This window comes from Bos javanicus, chromosome 7 (assembly GCF_032452875.1).
Source record: "Bos javanicus breed banteng chromosome 7, ARS-OSU_banteng_1.0, whole genome shotgun sequence".
Taxonomy (NCBI): domain Eukaryota; kingdom Metazoa; phylum Chordata; class Mammalia; order Artiodactyla; family Bovidae; genus Bos; species Bos javanicus.
Window position 1 is genome coordinate 34,329,295 of NC_083874.1, and position 13,488 is coordinate 34,342,782.

The 13,488-nt window shown below is 33.8% G+C and overlaps 1 protein-coding gene across 7 annotated transcripts in view; it reads right to left on the reverse strand.

Moving 5' to 3' along the window:
- DMXL1 (Dmx like 1) overlaps positions 1-13,488 on the reverse strand; it is a 125,306-nt gene that overhangs the window by 66,321 nt on the left and 45,497 nt on the right. For all 7 annotated transcript variants that reach the window (XM_061422995.1, XM_061422994.1, XM_061422993.1 and 4 more), the window contains exons 14-22: positions 11,998-12,087; positions 11,816-11,918; positions 10,585-10,704; positions 10,085-10,306; positions 5,740-7,425; positions 4,390-4,497; positions 2,413-2,582; positions 1,793-1,890; positions 636-801 (exon numbers count right to left, since the gene is read on the reverse strand). In XM_061422995.1, the coding sequence (XP_061278979.1) occupies positions 636-801; positions 1,793-1,890; positions 2,413-2,582; positions 4,390-4,497; positions 5,740-7,425; positions 10,085-10,306; positions 10,585-10,704; positions 11,816-11,918; positions 11,998-12,087 (2,763 nt within the window). The remainder of the gene's footprint in view (positions 1-635; positions 802-1,792; positions 1,891-2,412; positions 2,583-4,389; positions 4,498-5,739; positions 7,426-10,084; positions 10,307-10,584; positions 10,705-11,815; positions 11,919-11,997; positions 12,088-13,488) is intronic.

Here is a 13,488-nt window from a genome sequence, read left to right on the forward strand (position 1 = left end):
AATTTGAGACAGAAATGTTATATTTTAAATATTTATAACTTCTTACAAGGTTTACTAAGAAATAATCAGTTAACAATTTGCTAAGGTTCATCAACTAACACAGAGCCAAATATAGGTCCAAATATATTTAAAGTGATGAGACTTCCCCACTAGCTCAGCAGTAAAGAATCCACCTGCAATGCAGGAGACTCAGGCTTGATTCCTGGGTGGGGAAGATCTCCTGGAGAAGGGCATGGCAACCCACTCCAGTATTCTTACCTGGAGAATCCAATGGACAGAGGAGCCTGGTGGGCTACAGTCCACACATTCACACATGACTTAAGCAACTCAGTACACAAATACATGTTTAAAATGATAGGACAAATTTTTTTCTTTTTTAACCTGTTTATAAATATTCTTAGGAGGCCGATCAACTCCCTATCTCAACCAACACAACCTGGTTAATTTTAATTCCATATAAATATCATTCAAGCTAAATGACAAAATTTTAAAGTCACTATTAAGTATTACCAGTTACTTTATGCATTAAGCCTTGTGTTAGTTCCATTATACTTAAGTTGAAATTAAAAAAAAATTTAAACCATAAAGAGCTTAAAAGGATGACAATGATATTTTTTAAAAAAAATCACTCATACCTCAATTGCATCTCTGAGGCAACCAGCTAAAAGAAAAAATGCTGCTGAATGTTCAAATCGTTGTTTTCCTAACAAAGAAAAAGCATTTTTTAAAGCTGCTTTACGCCATCTCTCATCCTCAAAATTGTGTCCAAAAAACTGTGTCATCTTGGAGTCTTTTTGGGATCTATAAAGAAAAATAAAATATGAAAATTTGGAACATAAAGTTTCTACATCAGAACCAACTTTATGAAGTTAGCCACTTAGAAGTTAAAACTCAAAAGAGACAATTAGCAGTTCATAAATTAGTACACATCTGTTTCTTTTCTGAGCAAAAAGAACATTTATGGTAAACATTTACTTTTTAACATAAATTTCAAAGATTACTGAAAAAAAATTCTTTCAAATTACAAAGAAAACTGCATTAGCAGCAGTTTGAGAAATCATTTTTAAATCTATACAAAATATATAATTTATATTAAATTGTGTTACTTTACCATTTAATCAATTGCCTGTAGGTACCCCCAACTGCCCACCTGAGGATGACTTTGATGATAAAAATCATCATCACCAAGGAATTTGTCCTGAAGTAAAACTTCTAAGAGACTAAAATCTAGTCTCTGAAAGAACTGACTGATACCATGATTTTCACCAACGGTTACGGTTCATATGGATACACCTAGACTGAATCCCAAATGAAGAGTGAACTATTTATGGCCATTACATTCACCAAGCCTAGCTGAGGACAAGTGAATGAGAAAAATTCTAAATGACTCTAGCTCAAGAATGGGTTCAGGGCCCTTAGGAAAAGAGTGGTTTGGAAGGTTAAGTCTGGTCCAAGAGCTCCTGACAGGGCAGAGGGTAGATGCATTTTCAAAACTCCACCAATTCATCTTCTTCCCCGTTCTAGATAGAAGTTTCCGGTTTAGTTCTTTGTCCTACCAGAGCATCATAAGACGTTATTAAAATAAGCAAAAAGATGTTTTTCTGGACTGATAAACCTAAAAAAAACTGAATGTGACCTCATCAACATTCTTTTGCTCTAGCAGACACCTGGGCTTATTTCGCATGAAGTCTGCTAAATACAAAAATAACTAACAATCTACATGAACCACACTAACAAGCACAATAAATCTACTTCATACTCTTTATGGAAAGTTTTTCATTTTTTCACCTACCTATATAATCCCCAAATCACAGCTTTCTTTTTCATTGCTAGGTAAAAAATGGCAGCATCTAAAGGATCATTCTTTTTATAAAAGGCTGCTTTGGCTACCTGTAATTAGAAAGTATTGGTGAAAAAAAAAAAAAAGAAAGTATTGGTCAAAATTTCACAGAAACAGTTTTTAAGTAAACAAATACTTTTCTTTATATATAAACTGTCATACATTCTCTACTTAAATGTTCAATAAATTAAAAAAATATGTGAATGAACACATGCATATGTATATGTAAATTTATTTATTTTATAATTACAAAAGTAATCAAGGTCACAAAGAGGTAGAAACAGGACTAAGCTTTCCATGACAAGTTCTTGAGTACTGCTTTATTTTCCTAATTGTGCATATATACTATTTGTAAAAGACAGATATATACTACTAAATAAATATATCAACTAGCAATTTAAGAATTAGAATATAAATTTTTAAAAATTACATTAACATGCTATCCTGAAATATAAAGACTACTTAAGAGGATTTTACTGTTTAAAGAGTAACGGGAGAGTAAATATGGAGTATCATTTCAATAAACATGCAATACATATTATTTCATTTTTACACCAAAATAAAACACTCACCTTTTCTATGCACTTGCGAAGGATGCGGGTATTCCGGACCCACCAACCCACACCCATAGCTCTAAGTTCAGACCACGTGGGATCGTCTTTTTGCATCGCTGGCAACATGTTCAGTAGTTCTTCTTCCGCTACTGAATGAAATGCCCAGGCAAAATGACTAGTAGAGAGTCCTGAAGAAATATCAGAAATAATGTTTATAAGAAATATGACTATATAATTATGATCGAAACAAATGCTCATATTTGCAACAGAAAATGCCTAAAAGTTTATATGTAAGACTTACAGAGTTATAATTATTAAATGTTTGAGGTTGGAGGGACTATGTGTTGGGTTTTTATCTTGCTCCTCCAAATAACTTGATCCCATCAATATTTTCTACAATGAGTACATATTGTCTATAATTAAAATATATTTTTTAAAAAAAGATTAAAAATGCTTATGGACAAATGCCACTGTGCTGAGTCTTTCTGTTCTCTAGTGTGTTTGATCTCCTTTGGTCAATATGTGTCGTGTGGATTTAATTCCATGGAATTAAAATAGCATTGAGACAATACAGATGGTGAACAGAACTTAAGACTGCAAAAACTCTGGAGTCTAAAATGCATAAATTAAATTTCAGCTCCATCCTAACTAACTATATAACTATGGGTAAGTTACTTAGTCTCTTAGATTCCTCAATTTCCTTATTTACAAGATGTGAATAACTGTGGCACCTACCTCATTACATTCTTATGAGGATTAAAAGAAATAATATAGTTGAAGCATTTGGGATAGCACCTAGCACATAATAACTTTTATTACCCCGTATAACCATATTAATAAGATACTTTTGTATTTATAAAGTATCATTTACATCAGCAAGTCTCTCGATCTATTGGCTCACACATGTGGTGTTAATCATTCAGTTTCTATTTTGTCTCTTCAAATTACATTTTGTTTAGCATTACTGAATGAAGTAAATGATTATAAGATTTGGCTTTTACTTATACAAACATATGAATTCAAATTTTTAATGTAATATACAATGACAAGGAATCTGAATTGCCCACAATACCCAAGTCTTTGGAAATAAAGAAACTGTAAACAAAAAACAAATAAACATCTATACTGTGAATAGACTGTTGTTCTAAATTATTTTTAGATTCCCTAATATCTCTCAACCAAGTTCAATAATTTTTCACAAATAAATAAATATCTGATTTAGAATTTTAGCTTCTCTTTTCTAAGACTAAATGCAAAATGAAAGGGAGGAGGAAGAAGAGAGAGGCAAGAGACAGAGACCAATGAGCAAAGGTTAAGCTGTAGAGTTCCAACAACACTGCTTAAACTTTTAGATCCTATAATCCGAAAAGCTGGCTCTATTTCTTAAACTTGGGGGTACTGAGTCAATAAATACCTTGTTTTGTTTAAGTTACCTTAAATTTAAGTAAAGTATTTCTGTTACTTTGGAGTCCTGACTAATAATATAAAAGTATTTAAAATGTTATTAAACTAATATCTGAAATACATATTAATGTTAATAGCAGTTTGGGGAGTGGAAAGATTTTTATTTTCTATGTTCTGTATTCTTTCTTTGTAAAACAATTAAAATTGAGTGTATTTCTCTATTAAATTATACTCAAATTTGGGGGGGGAATGAATTTAGATGGATGTCAATCAAAAAGGAGAATAAAGAAAATTTAAAGAAATTAAAGAGAATGAAACAATACTAATTGGTCTATAATGTATAATGCATTTGAAAACATATGATGTAATATTCAATTGTCCAAAATTTATTTCTTCAGTAACTCTATGAAAAAAATTTCAGTATTTTAAAGCAAAGAAGATGAGGTGAAAGCCAATGTTTTTAACACAAATTAAGGAAATTCAGAATGTGTCAAACTTGTCATGATCATATCCAGGCAAAGAAAAGGTAAATGTTCTTAAACCTCTCTTCCACTTGGCTGACTTCCTTTTACTACATTACTACCAAATCACCTTGGCGAAGGAGTTGAGCTCGATAAGCTGGAAGAGAAGTTGTAAGAAAAGTATGAAGTCGAACAGCCAGAAGAAATTTTAAGCCACATTCATCAAGAGTTTCTCCACCTATAAAACAGAAAAAAAAAAGTATTTTTACCTATAAAAACCCATTTCAAGAGCAAAACACAAGTAAGTGATAATAATTCCGGCAAGCAGGGCATGTCACAGCACCAAACTCAGGGTAAAACATTGTGAAACTGACAAAAGCTATCAATCTAAATATTATCTTTCTTTTTTTCTGTATCATTATACATTACAGGAAAAGCTGTATAGTTAAATAATTTAAAAACTAATAAAGAGAACAAATTGACTCAGGATCTCTGATTTTTTTTAATAATATAATCTCCTCTGACATGAATATTTAAATTAAAATCTGACGGAATTTTAAAAAAGTTTAACCTTGTGGTACATGGTACAATATTTTCCATATTGATCCAAGTCATATGCCCCATCCAGTAACTGTTAACACTACAAGAAATGGCTACATGGTAGCAGGACCTGATTTTTACTTTACATGAAGAAAAACAAACAGTTGTAATATAGTCAGATCAAGAAATAATATCTACTAGTAATATTTAATATTGTAATTTACAACCAACTTTTCTTAAAGTTTTTTTATTATCGTTATTCTGTTTTCTTAAAATTACCCTACATTCTCCTTTCAAGCAAAGTTCAAAGGGTGCATCCTACGGACCTATATCTGGTACTTAAGGCTAGGCTGTTAATTTCAGATCTTACTTGAAATCTGATGAGAATTTTATGAATTTTATTCATAACTCAGGAAATTAAAAATAAAAAATGCCGAGTGAGGGGAAGACCTAATTTTAGTAGGTTTGTTTGTTATTCTAGGAAGGAGTATACATTAATGGTAATTTTTAAAAACCTCAATATTCAAAAACCCAAGTTAATAGTGAATTGCCATGATGTGAGAAATAAAACACTTTTATTTTGGGGTATCTAAGATGTTTGTTAAAAATGTTAACTTTCACTAAACTCAAAAGTAATGGATTGGATTGGATTTTTGTTATTAAGTAGACAGGTAAAATGGACTGGATTTTTGTTATTAAGCAGAGAGGTAAAAATGAATTGGCATAATGAATCTCTGTGCACTTTCTCAGAGTATTGTAACTTATGGGATAAAGAACATATATTCAAGTTAAAACTATTGTGAAGGCAACGATGATGAGGTAATAAACCTTTATGACTATCATTTTTACAAAAATTATTTAAGATTATTTTCTGTGAAAAAAATAAGTAAAAATATTATCATCAGTTTTTCCTCTAATCCTCTACCCAATTTAGTTTTACCTTGGCTTCGGTCTCTGCTTTCTCCAATATCAGTGCTGGTAGTTGCAATTGTATCTGCTAAAGCCATCAAAGACATCTGCTCCATCCGGCTGAGTCCTGGTAAACTAGAATGAAGTAAGTGGCCAGAAAGAACCTGAGCATGCTCAGGACCAAAGTAAGTTGGACTGTATTGTGAAAGGTCAATAACCACAGGCTCTGTATTTTCTTCATCTGCCTCTAACACATGACGATCAGTCACTAAAGCTGGCATCTGAAAAAGCTCATCATAATTTTCTTTTGACAACTGGTTTGAGTTATTTAAGGTACTCTGATTACTAGATCTCTCTAAGGATGAGTAATAGCTGTCATCATCTGCTGCAAGTAAGGCATATAAAGGAAGTGGAGGGACGGAATCGATTTCTGTGTAGTCTGTATTTTCAGTTTTGTTGAATGCCTGGGGGTCTCTAGAAGTACTTCCACTAGCACTGATGGTGAGAGACCTAAGGCGGCGCTCATGATTAGATTCGGCTTCATTCAAAGCCACGACTTCCCCGGCAATGCACTTGACAAGATGTGACAAGATGGCCTTTGCTCTCCGAACTTTGCCAAGATCCATGAGTTCCAAAAGTTGCAAAGGATGGTACTGAGGCAAAGTTGGGGAAAGAACATGAGCTGCTTCAAAAAGACCCGAATCTTCCATATCCACAGAAGGATCAAGCGCAGTTTTCTTCCCACAGATCTTCTGTGCAAGACTGGTCATGGATCGAGTCAGAGTTTTCTTTGGAGGATGTAATCCAGAACTTGATGAGTTACTCTGTTTTATTAAACTCGTTATAGATGGAGTGCTCCCATTACATGAATCTGTTGTAGCAGGTTCTTGTTTAGAAGATGGCTGCCACTGGGAATACACATGCATTTCACAATCCATCCCTACCACCAGGATGCCATCTCGGACCCAAGATAAAGAAACAGGAAAAGGTGGAGAGCCTTCTACAGAAGAAACCAAGTCCACACTTCGTAACAGTACAAACTGAGAAAGGGGCACAACTTTAGTACTTTCCCAGAGAGGAAACGCCAGGCTTTCCTTTCCAGTCTGTTCTTGTACTTTGCCAGACAGGGGTCCATACATAAAAAGTTTTGATCCAATTCCTACAGTCAGAATATGAGAACCATCTTCTCTAGACATCCAATCTAAGTGAACTAAATGCTTTGTGTTTGATGTGACACTTTCTTTACTAGATAAATAGATCTCTTGTTTATTATAGGCCACTAAATTGCTATCAATACTTATGCCAGAATCCAACACTGTATTTAACTCATCTAAATGAATTGTCTGCTCAAGGACCCAACATGAACCTCCTGTAGACTCACATTCAAAAACACTTACATGCATCACAAAGTCCTGAGAAGATCTACTATTAGACATAGGCTGCTTATATGCTACTGCTAAACGATTTGTGTGTGCACAGCTGACTTCTATAGGCCTACCAGGTACAGTTATACTGCTATTGCTCTGTAGTCCATCTTCAATAAGTAATGGCCATTCTTCCCAAATGTATGTAAGATCTGTTTCTCCATTCTTTGATGTGGCAGATTCTCCATCTGTTACTCTACATCTCCAGAATCTTACTTTCTCATCTGAGCATGAAGTTGCCAATAAATAAGGTGCACTGCATATGGGATATATGGAAGAAGAACTCAGATGTCCTAAAATTTAAAAAACCCATTAACAAAATGTCAAATGATGTCAAAATAATCCATTAATAAAATGTCAAATTTGGTTAAATATGTCTCTCTTCTTGTACTAAAGGTTTTAGTCTTTTGCATGAACTAGCGTTAACAACATGACAGCCAATATTTAGCTTAAGGATCAACAAAAGCAGTAAGCAGCTTTTAATGACATCAAAATGGTATATAAAAATGACATTATTATCAAAACCTTGAGCCAAAAAAGAACTCAGAAAATTTACAGCTAAGGACTCTTTGACTAAATGAGTATCTTATGGCTAAACAAAATAGCTAGACTAAGGCAGAATTAGAAAACCTAAATTCTAGTCCTGGTTTTCAATCCAGCATTCTGTTCACAGCTCTTTGCTAGCATTATATATTATTATAAATCTAATTTCAAAGATATCAATAACTTAAAAAATTCATCAATATTCACTGGCTAATTCTCTATAATATTTTAAAATATAACTGTGTGAATGCCTTACGATTATTTAAGCACTAAAAGGGCCTTCCATGATTGAAGCTGTATTTCAAGGAAATGATGCTGAGAAGATTCTCAGATGGGACATACGTTTCCTTGGGTTTAATGTAATCAAATACTCAATTTCCTAAATCAGCGTTGGCAAACTTTTCTTAAAGGGCCAAAGAGTAATAATTAGGCTCTGCTAGCCACAGAGTCTCTGTTGCAACTACTCAACCCTGCCATTGTAGAACAAAAGCAGCCATACACAAAAATAGACAAATAGGTGTGGCTATGTCCAAACTTATTTATGAAACAAGTAGGTTACCCATAGTTTGTCAAGCCCTATCCTAAACTATTAAAAATAAATTACTAATCATAATATAAATGTTGTATGGAACATCTATTGTATTTTAAAAGCATATTTCAACGTAGTGTTAGTAAGTTTTTTAAAAGTCCTCAAGGACTTAGCAGTACTACAAAAGGACACAATTAACACTGTCCAGTAGTTTCTCTGAGCTAAAAAGATAATAAAGAGTTTAGTGGTGGTTTAGTCACTGCTAAGTATGTCTGACTCTTGCAACCCCATGGATTGTAGCCTACCAGGCTTCTCTGTATTTCCTAGGCAAGAATCCTGGAATGCTGTTTCCTTCTCCAGGAGATCTTCCCAACCCAGGGATCTAACCTGCATTTCCTGCACTGCAGGTGGATTCTTTACCGCTGAGCTACCAGGGAAGCCATCCTTTCACAAAAGTCTCAGTTTTAAAAAAAAATTGTTAAGACTAGGAAAAAAAGCTTTTATCATATGCTACTGTTTTTGTCAAACAAAAGAAATTTCTTCTCCTGCCCTAGGACTTCTTTTTTCTTCTAAACTCAACTTGCACCAAAGATTATTTTTAGAAACATCATCAGTTTCTCTTACATTTGCTGTAAAAAATTTTTTAGAATTGAGTAGTGAAGAGTATACTTTTTTGGCTAAGGATGCTGCTGCTGCTGCTGCTAAGTCACTTCAGTTGCATCTGACTCTGTATGACCCCATAGATGGCAGCCCACCAGGCTCCCCCATCCCTGGGATTCTCCAGGCAAGAACACTGGAGTGGGTTGCCATTTCCTTCTCCAATGCATGAAAGTGAAGTCGCTCAGTCACGTCTGACTCTTCGAGATCCCATGGACTGCAGCCTACCAGGCTCCTCCATCCATGGGATTTTCCAAGCAAGAGTACTGGAGTGGGTTGCCATTGCCTTCTCCGATGGCTAAGGATAAAAGCTCTTAAAATTTCAATACAAAAGTCATTTTTTCCCAAACTTTAACTTTCCTTGCACTGATGACTCTTTTATTAAAATATACCAAAAAAAAAAAAAAAATCTCAGAATGTTTAAAAAAATTTACCATGACACTGTAATACTCCTGCTAACTTCACCAATTACAAAAGATTAAGTGCTTGATTACACAGCAAACTGAAGAGCATTCAAAGTAACTAGTCAAAAGTGATAAGTAAAGAAGACCAAAAATCCACACTATGACTATGAAAATGAAAGAACTAGGTGATTAAAAAGATGGATTTTTGTCTTGGTTTTCATGATACCCTTGATACCTTGAAATTCTGTACAATGGAATGACCTGGAAGGTTTGTCAAAACAAGACTGCTGGGTCCCACCCCAGAGTTTATGATTCAGTAAGTCTAGGGTATGACCCAAGAATTCTTACTTCTTAACAACTTCCCAAACAATCTTGATGCTGCTGGTCTGGGGACCACATTTTGAGGACCACTGCCCTAAGGATGAGGATGATAAATATTTATCAGGAACTACACTCTTAAGAGCCCTTCACAGCACAGAGCTCCTGGCCGCCATTACCAATATTATCAGTTGGCAAATAAGGTGCAACTCCATTATTAACTCTGCCCTGCAAACTTCCACTTCATCTTTACCAAAGGATAATAAAAATTTGTCTTGGAAATCAATATTTAAGACAGTTCTGGCTGACAAATGCCAGAGTAATCATAATGAGAAAACATAATGAGAAATTTAAAATTTTTATTTAGGATATTGAAAGGTATTCTTTCCATTTCTGCGTCTGTGTCAATTTAAAAAGTGGGAGTTACAACTATTTTTAAATATATAGTAAACCTTCATGCACTGCCAAATGTATCAGTCTTTTTTTACAAAGTTTACACACCTGCTGATGGCTTAACACTTATTATCTCAACTCCTTCTGGCAAATGCAACTCTTGGCTATAAACCATTTCTGAAGACAGAGTCAACTTGCTGGTACTCTGGAGATTTGCTCTGCAAGCCTGATACTTCTGTGAAAAGGGGGATAGGATCTTCTCTGGAGAAGAAGAATAATGTTCTTCTGGCTGCCAAGCTGCTTCAGATATTTTTGTATCTACTTTTTCATCTATAAAACATAAAAAAAGAACCAAAACACTGGGAGGGAACCCATATAAACATTAAAATTGCTAAATTTTATAATCCAAAACTGCCTTATAAAAGATAAAAATGAAACATATTCCTATGATTCTTTAGGACAAGAAAACTGAGAAACTGTTTTTTCCTTAATTAACAATAAACTGCAATTATCCTGTCAATAAAAACAGCTTAAAAAAATATCCATCAATCTATATACACATACTTTGTTAATCTAAGTCTACTAATAGAAAAAAAAAAAAAACTCACCCAATGAGACAGGAATGGACTTTAAATGCAAATTCCACATGTGTAACAATGAACGGTTGTCTTGGGTGCACTCTATTACAATTAGGTAGAATTTTTCAGAAAATCCATTAGGTGAGCTGCCTGTTGGTATTAATGATATATTTCGCTATTAACATAGACAGCTATTAACATTTTAATACGAAAAATGAAAAATAAAGAACATTCTGTTGATATAAATAACCCTTTACATCCGTATTTATCATTTTCAGCTTCTTTCCATCATTGTATTTAAAGGTTACAAAAGCACTATAAGCATTTTTGCAAAGTTCAAAATTCTCAGGGAAAATGATAGAAAACTAAGAAAGCAGTGGCAAGAAATTAGACATTCAACATAAAGGCATAGAATTCAAAAAGGTACTTCTCAAAGGAGGAAAAAAAATGGAAAAAGGGTAAAGAAATGATGTACAAGAAAATAAAAATAACCTGAAACAAATACAGAATGCAGTTATTATTATAATTTGAGTCTTGATCGACTTTTAGAGCAACAGTACACAGTGTACAGTTCCTTGGTAAGTAAAGTTATTTTTGAGTTTGGTTTGGTTCTGTAATCAAAATAACCAAGATATTATAGCTTTATTTTCCTGTTTTTCTTAATTTAAAATAACAGCTAATACTGGGAGGATAAATTTAATATCATTTTAAAAACTGCTTAATTATAAAAAAGTATTAATTAAAACCGCCTATATAATTTTAAGTTTGTAGCTAATGCTTTAAATTGTAGATTTTTAAAGGGTCAGGTGTCAATATCATTCAAATTATTAGGGCAGGACCCCTCCCATGCAAAGAGCACTCACACATTAATGATAAAGAAAATGTCTATGATACTTTTTTAAAAAACATAATTGATGTGAGTTCCCTGGCAATCCTGTGGTTAGGACTCTGCACTCTAACTGCCAAGGGCCTGGGTTTGATCCCTAGTTGAGGAACTAGGATCCTGCATGCCAGGTAGTATGGCTAAATATAGATTAATTAATTAAAGTATTTTAAAAAACCATAACTGACAAACTCCTTTAATTTTTTCATTATTATTGCCTTAAGAATAAAAAGATACTGATATTTATGACAAAAATTATCACAAATGTACATAGGAAAAATTTAAACTCAGACATGAAACATTGTGTCAACTTATCTTTATTAACTGCCTAACATACTGTACATTTTATATCTCATTACATAAAAAATTCTTCTTTACCTGCATCAGATAACATTCTGTCTTTTCCCAGTCTTTTCTTCTCAAGATTATTCAAAATGAAGTCTTCTTGAAAAACATGAAGCAGTTGGGTTTTTCTGCCTTGCTGAATGTAAATAAATACCAACATAAGTTGACATACATATTATTTATTAATGCTAAGTGGCCAGAAAAATAATACTTACAAGTTTGGTAATGGGATCTAATGCAATAATGCATCCTGGCCTGGCTGTTGACTGTTGACTGACGATGTTAAACACTTCACCAACATATTTCTGTTTTTGAAAAAATGGGTATTTCCTTTATTAAACAATTAAATTTAAAAAACAATAAAATGATGTAAAATTTGAGGCATAACAGACAAACAATAAATAAGTTCAGGTGAGACTAAGTAAGTTCACAAGTCTCTTTTATTATAAACATTCTGGGATTTTTACCAGGCAATTACATAGGAATGAACAGAGGTATATAGCTCAGTTGGTACAGAGAAAAACAAAAGAAATGTTTGGTAATCGTTAAGGAGAAAAAGTATTTTATATTTTTAACTATGAAAGACTGACTTCAATCTCATGGAAATGTTCCAAGAATCGAAGCTTTTTAGCATTAACTTTGACAACAAAGCTAAATAAACAAGTTAACATACTATTTATAAACAGTGATTTCTTGAGCCACATCATCTCCTGACTGCTCTTGTCAAAGTCATATGGTTAAATTCAATCTTCATCATGCCTGATCTATCAGCATATGAATCTGTTATTTCTTCCTCCTAGAAATTTCTTCATTTTGGCTTTCTTTATACACCACACTCACCCCACCTTAACAATGGAATGCCCCAGGGTTCAATCTTCCTACCATTTCTACTTTCCAACTATAGCCTCTCCCTCAGAGATCTCATTCAGCATCACAGCTTTATATTCTAACAGGTACTTATTTTCTATGTTCAGACGAGGCCTCCCTCTGAACTCCAGACCCTAGCCTACTAGATCTCTTGGATATCAAACAGGCATTTCAAAATTAACATGTCTGAAGTTAGGCTCTTGAATCCTCCCTGCACCTCAAAACCTATTTACACATTCTTCACATCTCAAGGCAAACCTTGGGAGTTATCCTGTTTTTCTCACACAAACCCCATATCCAGTCCAATCCTTACAGTCAATGTTCAAAACACATCCCGATTTGACCAGTTCTTATCCTCTTTATCACCACACCACTTGCTACATTCTAACCACCTTTTACTCTTTCCTAAACTACTGTAATAGCTTCCTGAATTGGTCTCTCTGATAACACTTCTGCTTCCCATGTCTAATCTATATAGCAAACAGTGATATTTTAAAGCCTAAGTCAAATCATATCACTGTCATTCTTTATACCAGTTTCTATGTCATTCAGAGTAAAATTCAAAGTAACTACAATGGCCAATGAGGTCTTTTACTGCAAAGGCCAGGCTAACTTTTTAACTTTATTTTTTATTACTTTCCATCTCATTTATCCTACACCAGCCACAACAGCCTCCTTGATGATCCTTACCTACCAAACATGCTCTGGTCTGAGGATCTTTACATTTGCTTTCCTGAAATACTTTTCCCTCTAAATATCCACACAGGTAGCTCCTTCATCTCCTTTAGGTCTTTGCTCAAACTGTACCACTTCCGTGAGGCTTTCCCTGAACAGCACTT